This window comes from Ictalurus punctatus, chromosome 29 (genome assembly GCF_001660625.3).
Source record: "Ictalurus punctatus breed USDA103 chromosome 29, Coco_2.0, whole genome shotgun sequence".
Lineage (NCBI taxonomy): Eukaryota > Metazoa > Chordata > Actinopteri > Siluriformes > Ictaluridae > Ictalurus > Ictalurus punctatus.
Genome location: NC_030444.2, coordinates 7,224,596 through 7,247,970, shown reverse-complemented (window position 1 = coordinate 7,247,970; position 23,375 = coordinate 7,224,596). Strand labels below are relative to the sequence as shown.

Below are 23,375 nucleotides of genomic sequence, written 5' to 3'. Positions count from 1 at the left end.
GGAACATCCAGACAGTAAGGCATTACAGTAATCTAGTCTAGAGGTGATGAATGCATGAACTATTACTGCATCATGTAGTGACAATATATTTATTATCTTAGAAATATTTCTGAGATGAAAGAAGGCTATCCTAGTAATATTATCTACATGAGCATCAAATGATAGATTGGAATCAATAATCACACCAAGGTCTTTTACTGCTGCACATGATGAAACAGAAAAACCATCCAGAGTAATAGTATGATCTATAGTATCAACAGCTGCACTAAGGTCAAGTAACGCAAGCAACGAGACACAACCCTGATCAGAGGCTAATAGTAGGTCATTTACTACTTTAATTAACGCTGTCTCTGTGCTATGATGAGATCTAAATCCTGACTTATACTTATACATGTCATGAATGTTGTTCCTATGCAAGTATGAGCATAGCTGCTGTGCTACAACCTTTTCTAAGATCTTGGAGATGAAGGGGAGATTTGATATAGGTCTATAGCTGGACAGTTGAGAGGGGTCAAGGTCAGGTTTTTTAATCAGGGGTTTAATAACTGCTAATTTAAGTGATTTAGGTTTGTAGCCAGTGCTAATGGAAGAATTGATTATATTTAAAAGTGGTTCAATTACTCCTGTGCAAATCGTTAAAGAAACATGTAGGTACAGGATCTAGTATGCAAGTTGATGAATTTGCTGAAGAGATTAATGACGCTAATTTAGTCCCTCTAAGAAGAGTAAAACATTCTAAACATTGATCTGATATTGCTATATTACCATCTACAGGGTTAGTTATAATACTGTCTGGTTTTAATTTAATAGCCTAAATTTCACCTCTAATATTTTCAATCTTACCAATGAAAAAATTCATGAAATCTTCCTGCTATGTAATGATTGAGTGCTTCTTTCTGTAGTGGTTTCATTCCTAGTTAATTTTGCTACTGTGTTGAATAGAAATCTAGAATTGTTTTTGTTATCTCCTATTAAGGTGGAGAGATAGACTTTTCTAGTATTGCTAAGAGATTTTCTATAGTTCAGTAGGTTCTCCTTCCATGCTGTTTGAAATACTACCAATTTGGTTTGACGCCATTTACGTTCTAATTGTCGAGTGGTCTGTTTTAAGGTACGCGTTTGATCGTTATACCAGGGTGCTAGTTTTTTTCTCTCTAATTAATTTTCTTTTGAGTGGAGCCACTCTATCTAGCGTGTAGCGGAGCGCTGACTCTAAGCTTTCAGTCGCCTGATCGAGTTCTATCAGATCAGACGGTGATTTAAAGAATTACAGTATACTGCTGGCGTCTCTGCTGCCAGTATGTTACAGTAAATTGAAAAAATTCGGACATACATAGACATTGTATGGTAATACACTTAAATAATTTCATATTATGAATACTGTAAAATTACAGTAGGCATCTGTGCTGCCAGTAGTTTACCATTATTTCACAGGCAAATTGTATTATACACACATACATATATGTATATATATATATATATATATATATATATATATATATATATATATATATATATATATATATATAATTAACTATAGTAGCAGCATTTTGTTCAGTGTGAAGGTTTATCATCCCAGTATTGCTGTGTTCTGTTATGTAACACATCCTCAAAATTTAATTCTGTGCTTAGTTTCCATAACTACCCATTTTCAGTCTTTTTTTGTTTTAAGCGAGTATGAACATGTTCAGGTTGAGCAAAGCAGCACAACACAGTAAATAAGAGCAGGCTGGTATTATACAACATTTTTATTAATTTAAGTAAGCACTGGATTAAGGCAAGACACTACATATGAATATGTTTTTGTTTTTAAAAAATAGATATAAAAATCAACTATAAGACCAGAATATCTATTTTTAAAAGAAATATATATATAAAAAAAAAAGGTTAACTAGATAGAAAATGAACTGTATTAGAGTATGAACTGTCACAAACAAAGCTAGTTAGCTTGTTAGCTAAAGTTTTGGATATAACTCGAAACATACAGTTTAAAGCCATTCTCCTTCTTACTAATGAATGACAGATGCCAACCTCATACTGCGATTGACATCGTTCAGAATAATCCATGGAAGATCTTGCATGCAGTGAGGGTAAAAATTTTCTGGCGCAACACTGAAAGTTGTTCTAGCCACTGAGACTAAAAGTGGAAGCGACAGTGTATACAGTCCAGTGAGAACATCCTGAGGTGTCAATTCATTGCCATTAACCAGTGAGACTGGTTATGGGTGAGTGACACATGAAGCCCTGCCAAAAGTGCAGATCAGTCCCGTTCTGCAGGCTGCAGCCAGGAAGTTCTCGTCTCCATGGCCATGGGGAGTTTTAGACGGTTTTAGAAGCTAGTTATTGGTCTAAAGCTATACTGTCATTTATTAACTGGTAACGATGCATGAGATGCATAATAACTATATGAGGAGCTGTAAATACAAACATATATTGAACATACAAAAACAAAATTATTATGGTCAGTGGCTGTTTACATCAAAATGTCATCATTGATTTGTTAGGTTATTTAATACAAAATTTAGAAGATTATTTGGCAATATACATTTCCATATGTGAATTAGTACAATGTTTATGTGTAGGTTATTGTGAAATGTTTCACATTTCCTTTTTTTTAATGCCAATAAGGAAAAGAATGGTGAGATAGGAATGTTCTCCATCTCAAACGCTAGAACATAGAGAATCCATTCTAACAAGACTTTTTCACAGTAATTATTTCTAGCAATCATACAGTGAGGCCTGAATAGCTGAGTTAATTATCAGTTAAGCAAATAGCTCAGTTCCTTCCTGCACACACTGTCACAAATAACCTGTTCTTTTAATTTTACTGGACTACAGCTACATGTTAGAATGAATTCTAATAAGAGCTTTGTATCACAGACTAGTGTTTGGAGTTCACCCATGGTCTCTCTAAAGAGGCCTACTCTGCTGAAGGTGGGTAACGCATGACCACGAGCATCTACAGAGAGAGAGAGAGAGAGAGAGAGAGAGAGAGAGAGAGAGAGAGAGAGAGAGATTACTGGATGCTGCCACACACAGCATAGTATATCACAGAGTCACAGTGCTCCAAATCTGACATATGATACATATGATAAAGCTCCTCATTGTGCTTCTTAGCTTCTTAAACATTTGTAATGCTACAGTTTTATGATTTCAGCAAAATCTCATCTCCATGTTTTTGCATAAATATTACTGTATGTGGTTTTGGGATGGGGAAAAATTCTGTTAGTATGTACTTATTATTAATTATAAGCCAGTCTTCTTGTTTCTTCTCCAACGTATAGTATATAAATAACACATGACAGTTTATTTTGAAACATACAGGAAATATTTAGGATATAACTACTTTAAAATAATGTTATAGTAATGGCATCCTAATCCACATCCTAGCTGAGCTAAAGAAAAGGATTAGATGGAGAAGTAACAGGAAAATAAGGAAGCACATTTTTACCCGTGTATGACTTGAGTGCAGCGCTAGACGGGCAAATACAGACATGGCAATGAGGATCACTCCCGCCACCAAGCTATGGAACAGGAACACGGCTTCCAGGCTGTAGAGCTGCATCTGAAGAATGTGAAAAGTTTTTAATATCAATGATCTTAATATCAGATCAATTTGTTTCATTTAAGAAAAGCTTGAAGGAAGTAAAATTATCTGCAAGTGAAATAGGAAAATTTGCCTGTGTTCAAGATCTGTTTATCTGCCGACTCTTTTCAACTGTTTTTTTGCAGTGTAGGTTCTATCTATTACAATTTTTTTTTTAAATATGATAATTGGAAAATTTGGCATCCTGTACCGTGGGTTACATACTATACTAGGAATTAAATAATCAGGTTAAAGTTCCCTGGCAGAGAGCCATCATGCTTGCCATGAGATCCATGAGTTCTGTGTTTGTGTTGTACTCTAGTTGCTTCTGATAAGAGCAGTTGTTCATCTTTATGTGCCTATGCTTCCAAAAACTATCTGATATAATGCAGAGATGCAGTGATGTTGGTTGAACAAGGGGTGGAATGCTACAATAACTATGTGGCCAGTTTCTGTATCATGGTTTTCTGAATATTGTGGTACCTGCTTAGCCATCTACTGCATGAATTATTGCATTTACATCAAAAAAGTTTTTTTTAATGGATTTTTAATACTTTTATTACAATATGGCAACAATGTAAAATGGTGGAAAGTATCATATAGTCAAAAATAACATAATATACACATGTGTAAATAAACTACTTGGGAAGGCTAGTGTCTTTTTTGCTATGTAGGCCTGTTTTCAACCACAGTTCCATTACCACACGTGTCACAAATCGTGACGGAGCAGAGATAAGGCGGATGCAAGTGCAGGATAACAGTTGTTTATTTGTAGAGACAGGCAGGCAGACAAATCCAAAACGTGATCCAAAACGTAATCCATAAACATGCAAGAGGCCAGGCGATTGGCAAACAGGCATACACGGGGCTAGGCTGGAATCTAGGTTGATTAACAAAACAAGACACGAACTAGGACGAGGAACTGGAAGCGGATAATCCAGCACGAACTAACTTTAAACATTGACACTGACGCAAACTAAACTGACGCAAACTAAACTGACGCAAACTAAACTGACGCAAACTAAACTGACGCAAACTAAACTGACGCAAACTAAACTGACGCAAACTAAACTGACGCAAACTAAACTGACGCAAACTAAACTGACGCAAACATGAACCGTGACTATGAATACGCTACGAACTAAACTAACTCTAACCATTTACTTACGACTCTTCCGCGTTGTGTGCTGGGAGGCACGCGCTATATATGCCGACATGATCAGCGTCTCAACTGCTATCAGCTGAGAGCAATTCAGACCCACGTGAATTCCCAGCCAATGACGGAACAGGGAGGAGACATGACAGACATAAACAAAACACACGTGTCCCAATGTCACTACGGTCAACAGCGGAAAAGCAGGTGCTCGCGCATTCGCGCTTAGAGCACGCTGCTTCAAGGGGGAATCGTGACAACATGTTGTTGCCATATGGTGACAATTACATTTTACCATTTAACAGAATACTCAAACTAGCTAAACTTTTTCAAATGACAAAAAAAATAAATGTTAACTTATCTCAGATGATTTTTCCTCAAAGATCTCAAAGATTTTTTCCTTTAAGTAGTTTTGCCTAAATATTGAAAAATGAATCACATTTCAGAATCACATTTTGAGGATGACCTTGCCACCATGCGATGTGATTGCATCACAAAGTAGGAATGTACCCTGGATGGGATGTCAGCCAATTGCAAGGCATCATGTAACCTATTTTAAAATGCATTTTAAAGAGGATCATTCTAATGATAGATGTTTTGCAAGTTTCCCGCAAACGCCACTTCTACACATCATGCATGTAAAATTGTATTATGTAAAACAATATGTATGCACTGTTAGTGTATGAGGTTACTTATTATTGCTAGCTAGGTAGCTTACTAGTAAGATCTAGTGAGCTTGATAATTAACTACAACACCAATTCCGGAAAAGTTGGGACAGTGTGGAAAATGCTAATAAAAAAAGAGGGGTGATTTGTAAATGTACTTTGACTTGTATTTAAACAAAAAAAGCATAAAGACAAGATATTTGATGTTTTACCTAATCAACTGCATAGTTTTTTGAAGATAAACGTTTACTTTGATGCATGCAACACGTTCCAAAAAAGTTGGGACAGGGGCATTTCAGGACTAATCGCGATGTGATAAGTTGAAATAAGAAAGTGATGTGTAACAGGTGAGGCAATATAATCATAGTATATAAGGAGCCTCCAAGGTGCATGGAAGGAGTCTCCTCCTACGGCGCAATTACAGCACCTGGCGCACCCTGGGCAACGTTCAGTATCATACTGCTGAGCAGCCAATCCTTCCACCACGATGGTTCCACCAGTGAAGGGGAACCTCAACACAAAAAGAAGAAGAAGAAGAAGCAGCCTCCAAAAAGGCCTAGTCCTTCAAGAGCAAGGATGGGTCGAGGCTCACCAATCTGCCAACAGATGTATCATTGAATAATCCAATACTTTGAGAAAAACTTTCCCCAAAAACAAATCGGTAGGATTTTTGGCATTTCACCTTCTATAGTGCACAATATAAATAAAAGACTCAAGGAATCCAGTCAGATGTTGGTGCGCAAAGGGCGAGGCCGAAAACCTCTTCTGAATGCGTGTGATCTCCGATATCTCAGATGTCACTTTCTTAAAAACCGTCATGAACCTGTAATGGATATCCTGACATGGGCTTGGGAATACTTTGGTAAACTTTTGTCGGTCAAAACCATTTGCCGCTGCATCCACAGATCCACAGGCTTTTCTATGCAATGCAGAAGCCATACGTCAACACTGTCCAGAAGCGCCGCCGACTTCTCTGGGCTCGGTCTCATCTGAGATGGACAGTAGCACAGTAGAATCATGTTTTGTGGTCCGACGAGTTGACATTTCAAATAGTTTTTGGACAAAACAGCTGTTGTGTTCTCCAGGCCAAAGAAGAAAAGGACCATCCAAGTTGTTATCAGTGTCATGTCCAAAAGCCAGCATCTGTCATGGTATGGGGGTGTGTCAGTGCTCATGGCATGGGTAACTTGCACGTCTGTGAGGGCATCATTAATGCAGAAAACATGTACACATTTTGGAGTAACATATGCTGCATCCAGAGCAGGACAATGCCAATCCACATTCTACGTGGATTACAAGCCCAGGGTTGTGTATGCAGAGAGTGCGGGTACTAGCATGGCCTGCCTGCAGTCCTGACCTGTCTTCAGTTGAGAATGTGTAATGCATTATGAAGCGAAAACTAAGGCAACGAAGACCCGTACAGTTGCACAGCATGAGGAAATGCATAACGAATGAATGGGGGGAAATTCCACTTGCTAAACTTAACCAACTGGTGTCTTCAGCGCCCAAACACTTAATAAGTGTTATTAAAAGAAAAGGTGATGTTACAACAGATGGTAAACAGTCAACTGTCCCAACTTTATTGGAGTGTGTTGCAGCAGGGGCGTCACTCGTCCCTTTGCACAAGCCCCAGTAAAATTTTGCTGTGCCCCAGTAAAATGTTTACTGATAAATCATTAACATGTTACTACGTAACTGAATGTCAGTAAAACAGGTTGGCAGTGTTGTAATTTTGTATCTTATTGAATTTTGTATCTTATTGTATTTTATCTTCAGTATATGGAGTGTTGTATTTTATTCTCAGCAAATGGAGGTTCAGTCATATGCATCACCCCTCTTGCTGTGCAAGAAACTCGAGAATAAGTTAGTGTTTCAGTTTCGACCCTTTACTGGTAATAAATTGGTGTATATCATTTTCCCCTCACACCAACTGACTGTGAGCTAGCGTTTGTCAGAAATGAGAGCTGTCAGCCAATAAGACACAAGTATTTCCATGTATTTTCCTGTAAACCCTATCTGATTGGTCTTCCCTCCGTTCACTGAAGACACAAAATTACAACACTGCCATCTTCTTTTACTGACTTTTAGTTACATAGTGACAAACCGCTCCAATTATTCAGGGCTAAAAAAAAATCTTCAGGGCCCCAAACACCTAGGTCAGGTTCGCTCCTGGCAGACAGCAGAGACAAACGGTGCATTTGAATGATCTACACTGCAGAATTTAATTTCTCTACCCTTCAATTAAATCTTTTATAACGTGGACCTTAATCTAAAATCACAAAATCAACAAATTACCCAGATATGGTAAAAATGTCAAAGCATTAACCCTTTCACACTTAAGTTTAAGATATTCCAACTGGGCTGTGGGTGAGGATTTTTTTTAATGCAACGATTATTTTTGAAGAATTGTATTCAGCAAAGCAGTAGACTAGCCTTCTCTAAAGATAAATGAATACAAAGGTATTATTAACTTTACTTACAGTATATGGAGACTTTGGAATTTTAAAGTTTGAACTTTTGTACATATATTTTGGTCTAAAACAGAATATATAGAATCTTCAGTGAATTCTGAAAATAGTCACGTGAACAAGCACAAGACAAAAAAACAAGGTCATCTTGGTTTTTTTGTTAGTCCATTCTGGTTTGCTGTTTGGATTTGCAAGTTTGGGCCTTCAAGACCTATTCAGTGGCATGTAACATTCTTATAACAAACATGTCAGATAGAACCTTATGAATTCAAAAATTTTGGGATGAAATTTGGTCAAATCTGCTAATAGCAGTGCCGTATTGTACACAGTCAATAGCTTGTGTATCTGAATGAATGTAACTTCTTCAACTAGAACATCAGTTGTTGGCCATACTCTAATGTTGCTGTTGTGCTTCATATCCAAAACACAACACTAACACTCCTTTCCAGGATGACAACTGTATGATATGGAGGGCCAAATCTGTGTATGACTTGTTGAACAAGCATTTTATAACACTGGGACATTTTGATTGGCCTGAACCAAAACCATTAAATTTTGTGGGCAAAACACCAAAATAGGCACCACAAACTTTAGCTGAATAGTATAATGAGTCAATAGAAGAGTGGGCAGAAATTGTCTGAAATCCTGACTGGATTGGTCCTTTTGGTTCGGGATGAGGGGAGGTGTAACCAAGCATTGGAAAAGAAACAACATGTGGCTAATTTTTTTACGAGCTTATGTACTGTATATTTATGTATACTAGGCCATAAATCATTTTTTAATTGATTTCTCCTGTTGCCTTTGCAATGAGAATTGTGTTACAATGGATTTTATTTGGTGCCTGCATGTTCTCTACATACAAATAATAATGCCATAAGTAAATTTACTCAAAATTAATTTCTGTACCACAGGATGCATTATAAAATGACTATAGCTTACAAGATACAATAGAAATGCTTTCACCTAGATACAATAAAAGTTATTTTATTTATGTCATATTTACGTAATTTGAGTAGTCAATCTCCCTCATCAAGGAGAGGGACTGGGGTTATTCTACATTACTGTGCAAAACATACTGTCCAAATTTTTTTTTACAAAAAATAAAAATTCATGTTACACTAAATTATATTTCTTTTTTATCATTCTTATCTACAAATACAAGTATCTTATTCTTATGCACAAGTCTTCTGTTGAAGATAACTTACATAATGTTCCATGGACACTTCTGCTTCATCCAAGCTGAAATCTGGATACATCATATAATGATGGTGTGTGAGTAAACTTTTGCTGAAGATTATTACACCAATTATAGTCCCCAGTATTGCGAGGATACTAAACACAAGACTAATTGTGACCTGCAAGGGGAGACAATTTTCATATTAATGAACTTGCATTTCATTAATAATTAATGAAATTATATTATTACACATTTATTCATCTTAAAGCATATTATTCATAAACAACAGTGAAACTAATAGAAATGTTTTCTAATTATGAGAGGGAGGAATGTAACTCAAGATCCACTGACATGTCCTGGAAGTTTAAGGGGTCAAGACTATATCATAAAACTTAAACTTAGAGCACTCACCATCTTTTTTGTGGTGTTTCGTTCTGACTGTATGTAGAGAATACCACAAATGAAGTACTGCAAAACAGAAAATACACATTTGTAAGAGATCCAGCACATCACACAGATAAGCGTTCGATTAAATGGTCTTCTACTTACAGTTATTATTCTACCAAATGTATGATCATAAAGACCTTATTTGAGTTCAAGAGACAATACTTTCAAAAGAATTATTTAATTACAATGCCCAGTAAGTCATTTCTAAAGTAGTGGCTCCATTTTATTTATCACTGTAAACATTCACTTTACAAACATAAACAAAACTCACTTAGTTACAGGTGCAAATGTGCTTCCTCCTTCTGCCATTCTCTTATACTATAGTCCCACCATCTGTTATTTATTTACTAGTATCTGTAAATAATCCTGCTCATCGGAGGTAAGATAAGTTTGTACTGCTCATATGTAAGAATGACTATATAAAGGAGAAAAGATTAATGCAGATAAATTCAGCACTACTTCTACATGATCTCTGTAAACAGTTTATAAAGCACAATCGGGCAGAAGTGTTTTATATAAACTGGGTAAATTATGGGTAATGTATGGAAAATGGTAATAAGCACACACCACAGTATTAGTATAAGTATTTGGTATATTAAGAGTAAAATGCAGTAACACAGCTGCAGCAGTTAAATGTTAAATCAGACACTTACATTACACAATAAAATCTATTGAAAACTGCTTATATATGAAATGGACTTTTTAAGAGGATTGCTTTTAGTTTTTCAATCTGCTTCATTAAAACAACTTGCATTACATTCATGGGACATGCTGCACACTGGGGAAAAAAATGAAGCACCTTTTTAGTGATTTCAGCTGTACTAGTACAGTTGCAATCAAAATTGTTCAACCCCCATCGCAAATCGGGTCTATTGTCAAAATTTACAGACTTTCAGCTGTTTGCAATGACCAAATCAAACAAATGCAATTGAAATAGTTCAACACAATGAATGCTTCAATTGGTTTCCCCAAATTCAACTGAAAATGCAACTTATAATGATTTCGCCAATCTCAAAATTATTCAACCCCTTCATGGCAAGCATCTTTAGTACTTAGTAGAGCACCCTTTTGCTGTTATGACCTGCTGTGAATGAGATGCATAGCCAGACACCAGCTTCTGGCAGCTTTCCTGAGGACTCTTAACCCATTCCACATGAGCAATGGCCTCCAGTTCAGTAATATTCTTGGGTTTGTGTGCTGTAACCGCCTTCTTCAAATCCCACCTGTAGAATCTTCCAGGACTTCTTTTTTAACCAAGCCTTGATGGAATTTTTGGTATGCTTGGGATCATTGTCTTATTGGCACGTCCAATGATGCCCAAGCTTCAGCTTCCTCACAGACGGCATTACGTTTTCTCCTAGAATTTTCTGATATTTCAATGAATCCATCTTGCCTTCCACGCGCTGCAGGTTTCCAGTGCCAGAGGATGCAAAACAGCCCCACCACCATGCTTGACTGTGGACAGAGTGTTCTTTCTTCATTATTCTTCCTCCGGACGTACCGCTGATCCATCGTGCTGAAAAGTTATAGTTTTGTTTGTTTCATCGCTCCACAGAAAAGAATCCCAAAACTTCTATGGCTTATTTATATGATTTTGAGCTGATTTTTCTTGTGCTTTTGGGTCAGTAGTGGTGTACGTCTTGGAGTTCTGGCATGGAAACCTTCTGCGTTTAGTACGTGCCTTACTGTGACCTTACTGAAACCTCAGTGCCTGTTGCCACCAAGTCTTGCTGCAGGTCTTTTGCAGTCACTCGAGGGTTTTTCACAACCTGCTTTCTCAGAAATCTGGTGGCAGAAGTTGATAGCTTCCGCTTTCTGTCCCGTCCAGGAATTTCATGAACTTTCTGCCTCTAGCCGTTTCAGGTATTTCATGTGTTCCAGCTCAAGCACACCTGGCGCAACTAATGAAGCCCTTGATTAGTTCCATCATGTGTACTTGAGACAACACCTGTTTTGCATATTTGTGCTGTTTTGAGGGATTCTATTCAGGGGGTTGAACAATTTTAAAACAGGAGAAATCATTATAAGCTGCATTTTCAGTTGAATTTGGGGAAACCACTTGAAGCATTTGTTGTGTTGAACTATTTCAATTACTTTAGTTTGATTTGTTCATTGCAAACAGCTGAAAGTCTGTAAATTTTGACAATAAGCCTGATTTGCAAAGGGGGTTGAATAATTTTGATTGCAACTGTATATATTGATATTAATGGAATAATTCAGATTTCTGTTTCATGAAATACATTCATAGTTTTAATTATTTTACAGATTTAATATGATTTAATTTCACTATAGCTTCATAGTTTTAGACGTGTTTATGTTCATTATTTGTACCTGTCTTGTCAACAATGCAAAAAATAACATATTTACCAAGATGCCCAGCCAAAAAGGGCTATAGCTTTCTTCTGATGTTTCCACCACGTCCCCCTTCATAGGAATCCCAAACAAGAACAGACAAAGGCCGAGGAACAACAGCACAATCTTGTACATAAGAAACACGAAAACATAAAATAGGTCAATTCTGAAATGTGGGGATTTTCATTTTAACAGTTTTAAAGGTTGTATGATATAAGAGACCAATAAAAAAAATCTTGCTCACCCAAATGCGGTGATTTGACTTGTGTAAAATGTGTAAGAATTCAACCCAGCTCTTATGACGTTATGAATGATTATGAATGGTTTGGAGTCAGACAGGGTAGTAAATTTGTTTTTATTCTGGCAATTTAGCTTCCTCTCTAATAATTCATGAACAAAACATTCAAAAATCCCTCCATGGTTTACTACAAAGAGCAAACTATAATCAGATACTTTCTTGTCACAATGAAGTCTGACAACCAGGCAGAACCAGACTAGGTTATTATATGAGAGAGAGAGAGAGAGAGAGAGAGAGAGAGAGATCCAGCTAACAATGAATGATATGAATGCGCTTATTCTAAGTAGGTATTTTCAAAAATTCTCTGTAGTCTTTGCATCGGAAAGAATTTACAGGATAAAAACCTTCCGCATTTGGAAAATACCCATGTTACCATACTGCAAGAAGAGGAAAAGTTTCCTGAGTCTGGTAAGCGTAATTAATCATGTCAGGAAAAGCACAAACACAAGAAGTGGGCAGCTTTCAATATGTTAAAAAAGGTAAAATCAGCTTTTTGCTTGTTATGCCATACTGTCAGACTACTAGTAACAGAACCAGCACAAAAATCTTCAATACCTAAAAATGGGTATTCAGTTGACAAGCTATATGACTAGAGGCTCTCCTTTACTCCCACATTAATTTCATGACTTCATACCATACCAAGGCTGACACACTCTCATGCCTCCATCTCACTCCACCCACAGAAAAGACAACATAACTTATATTTCCTATAGTTCCCCTTCGTCTGTGTTCTATGGCCCATTGACCATAAATAGTCCAAACATGTAATAACCAATGTTTCTTTCTTACCAAACAAAACCCCACCTTTCCATCATAGAACTGCACTGCCATCATGATGGATTCATTTCTTTGACTGATTCCCCTAACAGCATTGCTCACCACTTTCAAGATTGCTGGGCTGTTATTCAATCATGTGTTCATGTACTTTAGAAGTCTGGAATTTTGAATTCACATCCCAAGTGTGTGGAGCTAATTTATGGAGAAGTTGTGAGTTTCAGTGAGCTTAACATCAGGATACCTAAACCGCTTAACTAAACCACCCAGCCACCGACCCGAGACCCTTCTAGTGTGTGCTTGGGTAGCAGCCTCCTCTGTTCCCAGGAACACAGCTACTACCAATGGCTTTGGAACGAATAGGTGTGGGACAACACATGTCAACAACTAAGAAAGGTGACGAGACAAACCAAGAGAATGGCCAATCAACACAGGGATGAACTATTGGTTACTAACCCATGGAAAGAGTGTGGCTGTCAAACAGTGACCTCTGCTTTTTTAAATTTTTTTTATTTTTTAATTTTTTTACAAACATCCGCGACTAGCTTGTAGCCCGTAGCCCGCTAGCATCACCTACCGCTAGCCTTGTTTACGTTTCACATTTCTCACTTACCGCTGTTCTGTTTAAAAAAAACAAAACAAATATGTCTGTTGTCTCTCCGGTTTTGAGTGCAGATGAGGACTCGCTCGAGCTTCACATGGTGCGGCTGGAACTGGAGGATGTGGAGAAGCAGATCCGCAGCCTACTCGACAAGCAGGCCCAGCTGCTGGAGCGACAAACTGCGCTGGAAACATCTTGTGCCTCTGCCCACATAGCACACAGCGTGGTATTTCCACTCCCAGCCCCTCTACGCCGTGTGTTTCTCTGTGCAGGGACCGTGCACCTAGGACTTTCCCAGCCGTGGTCTCCGTCACGCCGGCACCAACACACCTCGGGCCTTGGGTGAACCAGCGGCGAAAGGCGCGGGCTGGACCCTCTCCACCTCCGGTGTTCGAGATTCCAACTAGGAACCGCTTCGCCCCTCTCCGCCAGACCAGACCCAACGCTGTGATCGTCGGGGACTCCATTGTGCGGAACGTCCGTGTAGCCTCATCTAAAGGTAAGGTGCGCACACACTGTTTTTCTGGTGCTCGTGTCCTTGATGTCGCTGCGCAGGTATCCGGGATCCTGAAGAAGGACGAGCGCATTGGAGCGGTTGTGCTGCACGCGGGGACGAACGACACCAGGCTGCGGCAGACGGAGGTTCTGAAGAGGGACTTCTCCAGCCTGATCGAGACGGCACGAGGCAGATCACCCACCGTGAAGATCATCGTCTCTGGACCTCTTCCCACATACAGACGTGGAGCAGAAAAGTTCAGTAGACTTTTAGCATTAAATGATTGGTTAGTCTCTTGGTGTAATGAGCAGAATCTGGTGTTTGTCAATAACTGGAATCTGTTCTGGGAGCGTCCTAGGTTGTTTCGTCCTGATGGCCTGCACCCCAGCAGCCTTGGAGCGGAACTGCTTTCAGACAACATTTCCAAGGCGCTACACTCCAAGTGACTGTCTACCGTAAGTACATCTTCCAATAATAACATTCAGTATAATCAATGTTCAATTAAAAATCCGGCAAAGGTAATACATACTATAGAGACTGTGTCTGTTCCCCGAGCTATACAAATATATAGAAAATCTCGGAAAGTCTATCTTCGTAACCTAATTAACATAAAATTAAATCATATTGAATGCACAGCCAGCACTTTTGATCTGAGGCTAGGTCTATTAAACATTAGATCTCTTGCATCTAAGGCTCTTATTGTTAATGACATCATTACTGATCAGAAATGTAATTTAATGTGTTTAACAGAAACTTGGATTAAACCAAACGAGTACATAGCATTAAATGAAGCCAGTCCTCCTGGATACAGTTATGTACATCAGCCTCGTTCACCTGGTAGAGGAGGAGGTGTTGGACTCATCCATAGTAAAAATCTAGTCGTCACACAAAAACCTAAGCATAAATTTAATTCTTTTGAAATTCTTTATACCAGTATAAGTTATGTAGCCACAAAAAATAAGTCAATTCCTCTAATTATTATTTACAGACCCCCAGGGCCATATACTGAATTTCTTAGTGAATTTGCAGACTTTGTCTCAAACCTGGTTGTGTCTGTAGATAAAGCATTAATCGTCGGAGACTTTAATATTCATTTTGATAACCTGGAAGACCCTCTAAGATTAGCGGTTGTGTCCATCTTAGATTCAGTAGGGATTAATCAGAATGTAATCGGGCCTACTCATAATGGTGCTCACACTCTTGACCTCATACTAACATACGGACTAAGTATAGAAAATATTATCATTTTTCCGCAGTCTGAAGTTGTCTCAGACCATTATCTTATCTCGTTCATAATACGTATTGATCATAATATTTCCACCTCACCTCGCTACCGCATAAAACGTACCTACACATCAGCTACTGCACTGAGCTTCAGAAATAACCTCGCAGAAACATCAATTAGATTTGGATCACCGTCAGATCACACAGAACTTGATCAGGCGACTGAAAGCTTGGAGTCAACACTCCGCTACACGCTAGATAGAGTGGCTCCACTCAAAAGGAAAATAATTAGAGAGAAAAAAATAGCACCCTGGTATAACGATCAAACGCGAACCTTAAAACAGACAACTCGACAATTAGAACGTAAATGGCGTCAAACCAAACTGGTGATATTTCAAACAGCATGGAAGGAGAGCCTACTGAAATATAGGAAATCTCTTGGCGATGCTAGAAAAATCTATTTCTCCACCTTAATAGGAGACAACAAAAACAATTCTAGATTCCTTTTCAACACAGTAGCAAAATTAACTAGGAATAAAACCACTACAGAGAGAAACACTACATAGCAGTGAAGATTTCATGACATTTTTCATTGATAAGGTTGAAAATATTAGACGTGAAATACAGGCCATTAACTTAAAACTGGACAGTACTGTAACAAACCCATTACATGACAATGTAGTGATATCAGATCAGTGTTTAGAGTGTTTTGCTCCACTTAGAGAGACCGAACTAGCTACATTAATCTCTTCAGCCAATTCATCAACTTGCATACTAGATCCCGTACCTACATGTTTGTTTAAACAGATTTGTCCAGGAGTAATTGAACCACTTCTGAATATAATCAATTCTTCCCTAAGCACTGGCTATGTACCTAAATCACTTAAATTAGCAGTTATTAAACCCTTGATTAAAAAACCTGATCTTGACCCGTCTCAATTGTCCAACCATAGACCAATATCAAATCTCCCCTTCATCTCTAAGATTTTAGAAAAGGTTGTAGCAAAGCAGTTATGCTCGTACTTAGATAGGAATAACATTCATGAAATGTATCAGTCATGATTTAGACCTCATCATAGCACAGAGACGGCGTTAGTTAAAGTAGTAAATGACCTTCTACTGACTTACGATCAGGGTTGTGTCTCGCTGCTTGTGTTACTCGACCTTAGTGCAGCTTTTGATACTATAGATCACACTATTCTACTTGATAGATTAGAAAATGTAGTAGGCATTAAGGGAACAGTCCTCTCCTGGCTCAGGTCTTATCTGACCGATCGTTATCAGTTCGTAGATGTAAATGGTGATTTCTCCATGCGTACTGAGGTTACTTTTGGAGTTCCACAGGGTTCTGTTTTAGGCCCTCTGCTCTTTACTTTATATATGCTACCCCTAGGTCAAATTATTCGTAAACATGGAATTAGCTTCCACTGTTATGCTGATGATACACAGTTGTATGTTTCAGCGAAGCCAGAGGACAGACAGAAGCTTAGTAAAGTTGAGGATTGTGTAAAGGACATTAGACATTGGATGTTAATTAACTTCCTTCTACTTAATTCTGATAAAACAGAAATACTTTTATTAGGCCCACGTGTAGCTAGAAGTATTCTTTCTGATCACATGGTTACTCTGGATGGTCTTTCTGTTTCATCATGTACAGCAGTAAAAGACCTTGGAGTGATTATTGACTCCAGCCTATCATTTGATGCTCATGTAGATAATATTACTAGGATAGCCTTCTTTCATCTCAGAAATATTTCTAAAATAAGAAACATATTGTCACTACATGATGCGGAAATACTAGTTCATGCATTCGTCACCTCTAGATTAGATTACTGTAATGCCATACTGTCTGGATGTTCCAGTAGGAATATAAATAAGCTCCAGTTAGTCCAGAATGCAGCTGCTAGAGTCCTAACTAGAACTAGAAGATACGACCATATCACACCGATATTATCAATACTGCATTGGCTCCCAGTAAAATCTCGCATTAATTATAAAATACTTTTATTAACCTATAAAGCACTAAATGGTCTCGCGCCACAATATCTAAGCGACCTTTTGGTTTTATATGATCCGCCACGCCTACTTAGGTCAAAAGATGCAGGCTATTTGACGGTACCTCGAATAGTGAAGGCTACAGCAGGGGGAAGAGCTTTCTCTTATAGAGCCCCACAGTTATGGAACAGTCTTCCTATTAGTGTTCGGGACTCAGACACAGTCTCAGTGTTTAAGTCTAAGCTTAAAACGTATTTGTTTACTCAAGCCTACCCTGACTAGATTCTGTTCTACTACTTCGCAGTCATAATTATCTTTTTTCTCCCTCTCTCCTTTCGCCGAGCCCCACACGAATTTATGGAGATACTAGAGATCCAGATCCTTTCTGCCTCTGGATGGAGCTCAAATCTTCTTTAATTCCAGACTGCTGGCACTACGGCTGCTCCTAACGCCATACAGACTTCATATAAATCCATAATGAACTTTTTCACACTAACTGTTGTTACCCAGATGAGGATGGGTTCCCTTCTGAGTCGGGTTCCTCTCAAGGTTTCTTCCTCTTAAAACATCTTAGGGAGTTTTTCCTTGCCACCATCGCCACTCAGTGGCTTGCTCAGTTGGGATAGATTCGCACCTTTAATATCTGTATATGTTGATATTTATTAACCATGTTGATATTTCTGTAAAGCTGCTTTGAGACAATGTCTATTGTAAAAAGCGCTATACAAATAAAATTGAATTGAATTGAATTGAATAGCAGGGATGTAGGAAATTTAAGCCCATTGGTCTCTTCTAGTTAGTCAGATGACATCATCAATGACATCATTCTACTTTAACTTACCTAACCACTATCAGTTCATGTTTCCTTCCTCACAACCAAGGTATTGTGGTCCAATGGGTTGTTTTACACATATCCCATTCAGGTTTTTGATAATTTAGACTAGTGATAAATGATAATTGCTTATCATTTGTCAGTTTATGAGTTGGATATGCCCTTGTGAACACCCTGCATTGGATCCAGCTTTCTGCCTCATACTTAACATCATCATTTTCAGCATCATTTTGCTGGAGAACCTTGTGAATATATTCAAATGTAGTTAATGCAGTAAGGAATATATGGGTGTTTTCTCTCTCACCCCAACAGTTCTTGGCTCTCCTCTGAGGAAGCGGTGCAGAGGTTTAGTGCCACCGGCAGTTTGTGTGCTTGGTCCCTCCATCAGCTGTGTGGGCTCACTATCTGCATTTGTATCCATCTCTGTGAAGATTTTCGCAAAACAAGTTGAGTAAAAAATGTTAAACACTAAGGATTTGGTACTGGTTAAGGTACACTAACTCTCCACTTTATTAGGAGCAACTGCACATTCATGCACTAATCTAATCAGATAACAGTTTCTAGAGTTTACAGAGAATAGTGCAAAAAAAATATCCTGTGAGCAGAGGGTCTGCAGGCTGAAAAACTTTGTACATTAGGGAGATCAGAGAAAAATGATCAGACTGGTGTGACCTGACAGGAAGTCTATACTAACTCATTTAAGCACTCTTTACAACCATGGTAAGCAGAAAAGCATCTCAGAATGCACTATACATCAAACCTTGAGGTGGATGGGCTACAACATCAGAAGACCACTTCAGGTTCCACACCTGTCAGCCAAGAAAAGGTGTTCAACTGCTGTTGTAGCCCATCCACCTTAAGGTTCGATGTTTTGTGCATGCTAAGATGCTTTTCTGCTCACCATGGTTGTAATGGTGTCATAGAGTCATTCTATTTGACTTACTATATCCTTCCTGGCAGCTCAACCAGTCTGGTCATTTTTCTCTGACCTCTCTTATCAACAAGGTGTTTCCACTCACAAAACTGTCACTCACTTTTGATTTTTGTTTTTCGCACAATTCTGGGTAAACTCTTGAGAATGTTGTGTGTGAAAATACCAGGAGATCAGCAGTTTCTGAAATGCTCATACCAGCCCATTTGGCACCAACATCCATAACTCCATAACTGCATAAATGAGCAGGTGCACAGGTCTTCCTATTAAAGTGACCAGTGAGGGTATATATTCATAAATCTCCAGGAGGAATTTAAGGTTTTGCTTTTTGGAACAAATTTTGATGTGATCAGTAATTAATAAGTGGTTATATTAAAAGAGTCAGTCATAGATAATATAGATAGTAGTTCTGCAGTAGTTCTGCCGGAGAAATTTAAGACACAGTAATTACTGCTTAGTTAATAATTAACTCCTACTAGCACGTATTGAGTAATTAACAAGTTGTACTTCGTAGTTAGTAAGAATAAGATATGTGTTAATGAAGAACTATTCATTTGTTCCTCCATAGTTACTGCATAGTTACCTCGGGTTGTTGAACAGCATCGTGTTAGTAATTGTTACCAAAATCTGTATTAAAGAGCTTTTAATGATTTTAGTTTCTAGCTTTGCTAAAAAAGATTGAGATGACTATTCATTGATATCTTCTTTGGCTGATTAATTGCTCATCTTCACTCTACAAATTGGTTGCATAGTATAAATAGTTTAAGAGATATAGAGTGGGGGAAATAAGTATTGAGCATGTCAAAAAAAATTCAGTAAATATATTTCCAATGAGGCTATTCATATGAAATTTTCACCAGGCATCAGTATTAACTCAAGAAATATGGAAATATAAAGAATTCACAACATTAAAGTCCATAAATAAAGTTATGTGTAATGAAGTGGAATGACACAGGAAAAAAGTATTGAACATGCTAAGAAAAAGCAGTTCTCCAAGGCAAGGCAAGGCAAGGAACCAGCTGAAATCCATAAGTAATTATGCCCCCTATCTCTGTAAATTAATATCAGCTGTGTTAGTAACTTGATGGTCTATAAAAAAGACTTTTAGTTACCTGGGTGTCACACAAGAAACATCTCATGATGGGTTTTTACCAGCAAAGACCTCTCCCAAGACCTTCATAACCTTATTGTTGCAAAACTTATTGATGGAATCGGATATAGATGTATTTCAAAACTTCTGAATCCTTCACTAAGCACCATTGGGGCCATTATCCACAAGTGGGAGCAACATCACTCCGTCATCAACCGGCCACACACAGGAGCTCCTCACAAGATTTCTGACCAGGGATTCAGAAGAATAGTCAGAAGAGTATCCCAAGAGCCAAGGACCACTCAGAAAGAGCTCCAGAAACACTTGGTGCTATCGTCACAGAGAAAACAATAGGTAATGCACTCCACTGCTCACTCTCACCCTGCAAGACGCCATTACTAAAGAAAAGGCATGTCAAAGTTCATTTAAAATTTGCTACAACTCATTTGGACAAGCCTGTGAAATACTGGGAGAGTGTAGTCTGGTCAGACGAGAGCAAAATTTAACTTTTTGTCAGTCATACTACACACCATGTTTGGAGAAGAAATGGCACTTCACATCACCCTTAAAACACTATACCAACAGTGAAGTTTGGAGGTGGAAGCATCATGGTGTTGGGGCTGTTTATCATCACATGGTACTGACAGACTACATATAATTGAAGGAACGATGAATGGAGCCCTTTACCAGGAGATTCTTGAGAAGAATCTGCTGCCATCCACCAGGATGATGAAGATGAGATGTGGGTGGACCTTCCAGTAGGACAACGATCCAAAGATACAGCAAAGGAAACTCTCAGTTGGTTTCAGAGAAAAATAAATCAAGGTGTTAGAATTGCCCAGTCAATCACCTGACTTGAATCCAATTGAACAAGATTTAAAGACAATATGTTTAGATGAATGGGCCAAAATCACACCTGAATACTGCGGCACATTAATTTCTTCAGACAGGAAGTGTCTTGAAGCTGTCATTACAAACAAAGGCTTCTCCACTAAGTATTAAATGAATTTCAGTTAGCGTGTTCATTACTTTTTTCCTGCATCATTCAACTTTTATTTATTAACTTTAATGTTTAGATTTCTTTATATGTGTGGATTTCTTGAGTTAATACTGATGTCTGGTGAAAATTTCATGTGAATTGCCTCATTGGAAATATATTTACTGAAAAAAAAATGTTGATGTGTTCAATACTTATTTCCCCGATTGTACATATGTAGTAGTTTTTTTGTGCACTTGTTTGTATTGCATTGATCACTAGTCACAGACTTTGGAAATGGTAGGGGGTGATGTGTTCCATGATAGTAGATTATGCACACAAAGCATGTTTAATCTGAGAAGTTACTACCCTACAAAAACCAGGTACTACACACTCGTGAAGATAGTGTTAAGTATATAGTATTTTAAAAGTTTCAAACAATGTTGGTTAATTTAAACTCTCTTTTAGCATGGTAGCTATCTAATGTTAGCTGAGTTACATCATAACATAGTTTTCTTTTGAAAGAGAAAATTACTTTTGACCATTGGAGGGTTGCATCATTGCTCTGTGTGGCTGTAACAAGAGAGTACTGACATTTTAAGCAGTAGTCTATCAAACCAATTCACTATTAATTTTTAGGTGAGGAGCAGGGTCTTCCTCTCCTTTGCGCACTGCTGGTGTATGTTGTACAAAGCTTATAATGATTTATTTTGTTTGCTTATTTCTTGATGATTGATATATTTTCTCCAGGGAAATTCTAGCTAGCTAAGGCAACATAAAGTTGATAGGCTAATTAGAATCAAAACAGTGCTTTACTGGCCAAGTACACTTGCATATTTCAGAAAATTTCCATTTTCTCCAAATTAAGTCAATGCATTTCCCACCCACTACATATTTCTCCCTAGGAGAATAAGGGCTAACATGTGCTTACTGTGAGACAGGTAAAGACACTACATCTTTTACATCTGCTGTATAGTTCAGTTAAACATGTTGGAGGAGACATAGTAACCTGAAGTAATTTCTGGTGACCAGGATGTAAAGGGTCAGGTCTAATTTTCCTCCTTTCCTAGATCAGAAGTGCACAACTAAAATCTGTACCTGTATATTCCAAGTCTTTCTGTTTTAACAAAATTATCCTATATATGTGCAATTCTTACAACTATTGAAGATGAAGACGGACATTAATGTAGGAAGTTATGCCATTTTTATCCTAACTTAAGAGGACTCGCTTTTACTTGCTTTTGATTAAAATGTTGTTGATGATAAGTAAGTACAATATTAAAAGTTTATGATCACAAGAGTTTCATCTGAGCTTCATGTTCATGCAAATCTGTTCAGTTTTTCGCTTCAGAGTTGTTCAAGGATGTGTCTAATTTTGAGTTCACTTATTGACATTACAGACATGACCTTACACACTACATTTAATATGTAACACATCTTCACAATCCCAACAAAAACATATTGACTACAATAATATTTTCTAACATTAGGAAGGAACTCAAATGTAACATACCTTCAACTGTCTGTGGGTGAGGTACGTAGATTTTAGAGTGTTTCACAACAGCAAGGAGGGGAGTGGGAAAAGGGGGATGGTAAAGAGTGGGAAGAGTAGAGGACGGGGTGGAGACTGAGACACCATGTTTGGGAGTGTGTGTGTGTGTGTGTGTGTGTGTGTGTGTGTGTGTGTGTGTGTGCCATTCCAAAAGTTCACTGCAAATACCACAGTAGAGGAGGGGAATAGTAACCTTTGACTATTGTAATATGTGAAAATTTTGCATGATAGTCACCAGCACACAGTTAAATGTGGAAACAGGAAATGGTGTAAGGCTTGGAATAGGAAAAAGAGAGAGAGAGAGAGACATGGAGAAAGAGAGGATAAGGGGCAATGAGAGGATATAAGCAAAGCCACTGGAGTAATGAAGAGACATGATACAGCTGGCTCTCACAGCCGAATGCATTTATGATGGTTTAAGTTGTTACAGATGTTGACTGCCAGATGTTCAGGCCTGTGCTTTGTGGACCACTTTGAACTAATGATAATATTGTGTAATCTGAATTAAATGTTAATAATGTACAGGTTTGTATATTACCTCTAATAAGCAATGGAATTCAGACTAATAATTGTGCAATTATATGACAGTGAACATAATTAACTATCCTTAACTATTTGCAATAATATTTATTTTATATTATATAAATATACAATTTGTGAAGATAACATGTTTTTATAAGGTAATGTTTTTGTATGTTTATGTAGAGCACACCACTCAACCACAGTGACTAAATAAATAAAATAAACAACATCTCAT

At 37.9% G+C, this 23,375-nt stretch overlaps 1 protein-coding gene across 4 annotated transcripts; it reads right to left on the bottom strand.

Annotated features, from left to right (window-relative positions):
* Positions 1–1,730: 1,730 nt before the first annotated feature.
* On the bottom strand, positions 1,731–22,729 carry si:ch1073-291c23.2 (uncharacterized protein LOC799862 homolog). 4 transcript variants are annotated; one of them, XM_053677441.1, is made up of 8 exons: positions 20,778–21,044; positions 20,113–20,420; positions 18,374–18,492; positions 11,865–11,975; positions 9,462–9,518; positions 9,079–9,228; positions 3,452–3,565; positions 1,731–2,959 (listed from the first exon to the last, which is right to left on the bottom strand). In XM_053677441.1, exons 3-8 carry the CDS (start codon positions 18,488–18,490, stop codon positions 2,921–2,923), a joined length of 588 nt encoding a protein of 195 aa, XP_053533416.1. In that variant the 5' UTR covers positions 18,491–18,492; positions 20,113–20,420; positions 20,778–21,044; the 3' UTR covers positions 1,731–2,920. The 4 variants fall into 4 exon arrangements, with proteins under 4 accessions (XP_053533416.1, XP_017317111.1, XP_017317110.1 ...); XM_017461622.3 differs by lacking the exons at positions 20,113–20,420; positions 20,778–21,044 and adding an exon at positions 22,580–22,729; XM_017461621.3 differs by lacking the exon at positions 20,113–20,420 and having other exon boundaries at positions 20,778–21,050.
* Positions 22,730–23,375: the final 646 nt, after the last annotated feature.

Coding starts and splice junctions, on each gene's coding strand:
- si:ch1073-291c23.2 (XM_017461621.3), bottom strand. CDS start 20,808: ATGGCAGCAGATTCTTCTCAAGAATCTCCTG. Junction 18,493..20,777: donor TTCTTCTCAAGAATCTCCTG/GTAAAGGGCTCC, acceptor AAATCTTCACAG/AGATGGATACAAATGCAGAT. Junction 9,229..9,461: donor GAAACACCACAAAAAAGATG/GTGAGTGCTCTA, acceptor CTCCCCTTGCAG/GTCACAATTAGTCTTGTGTT.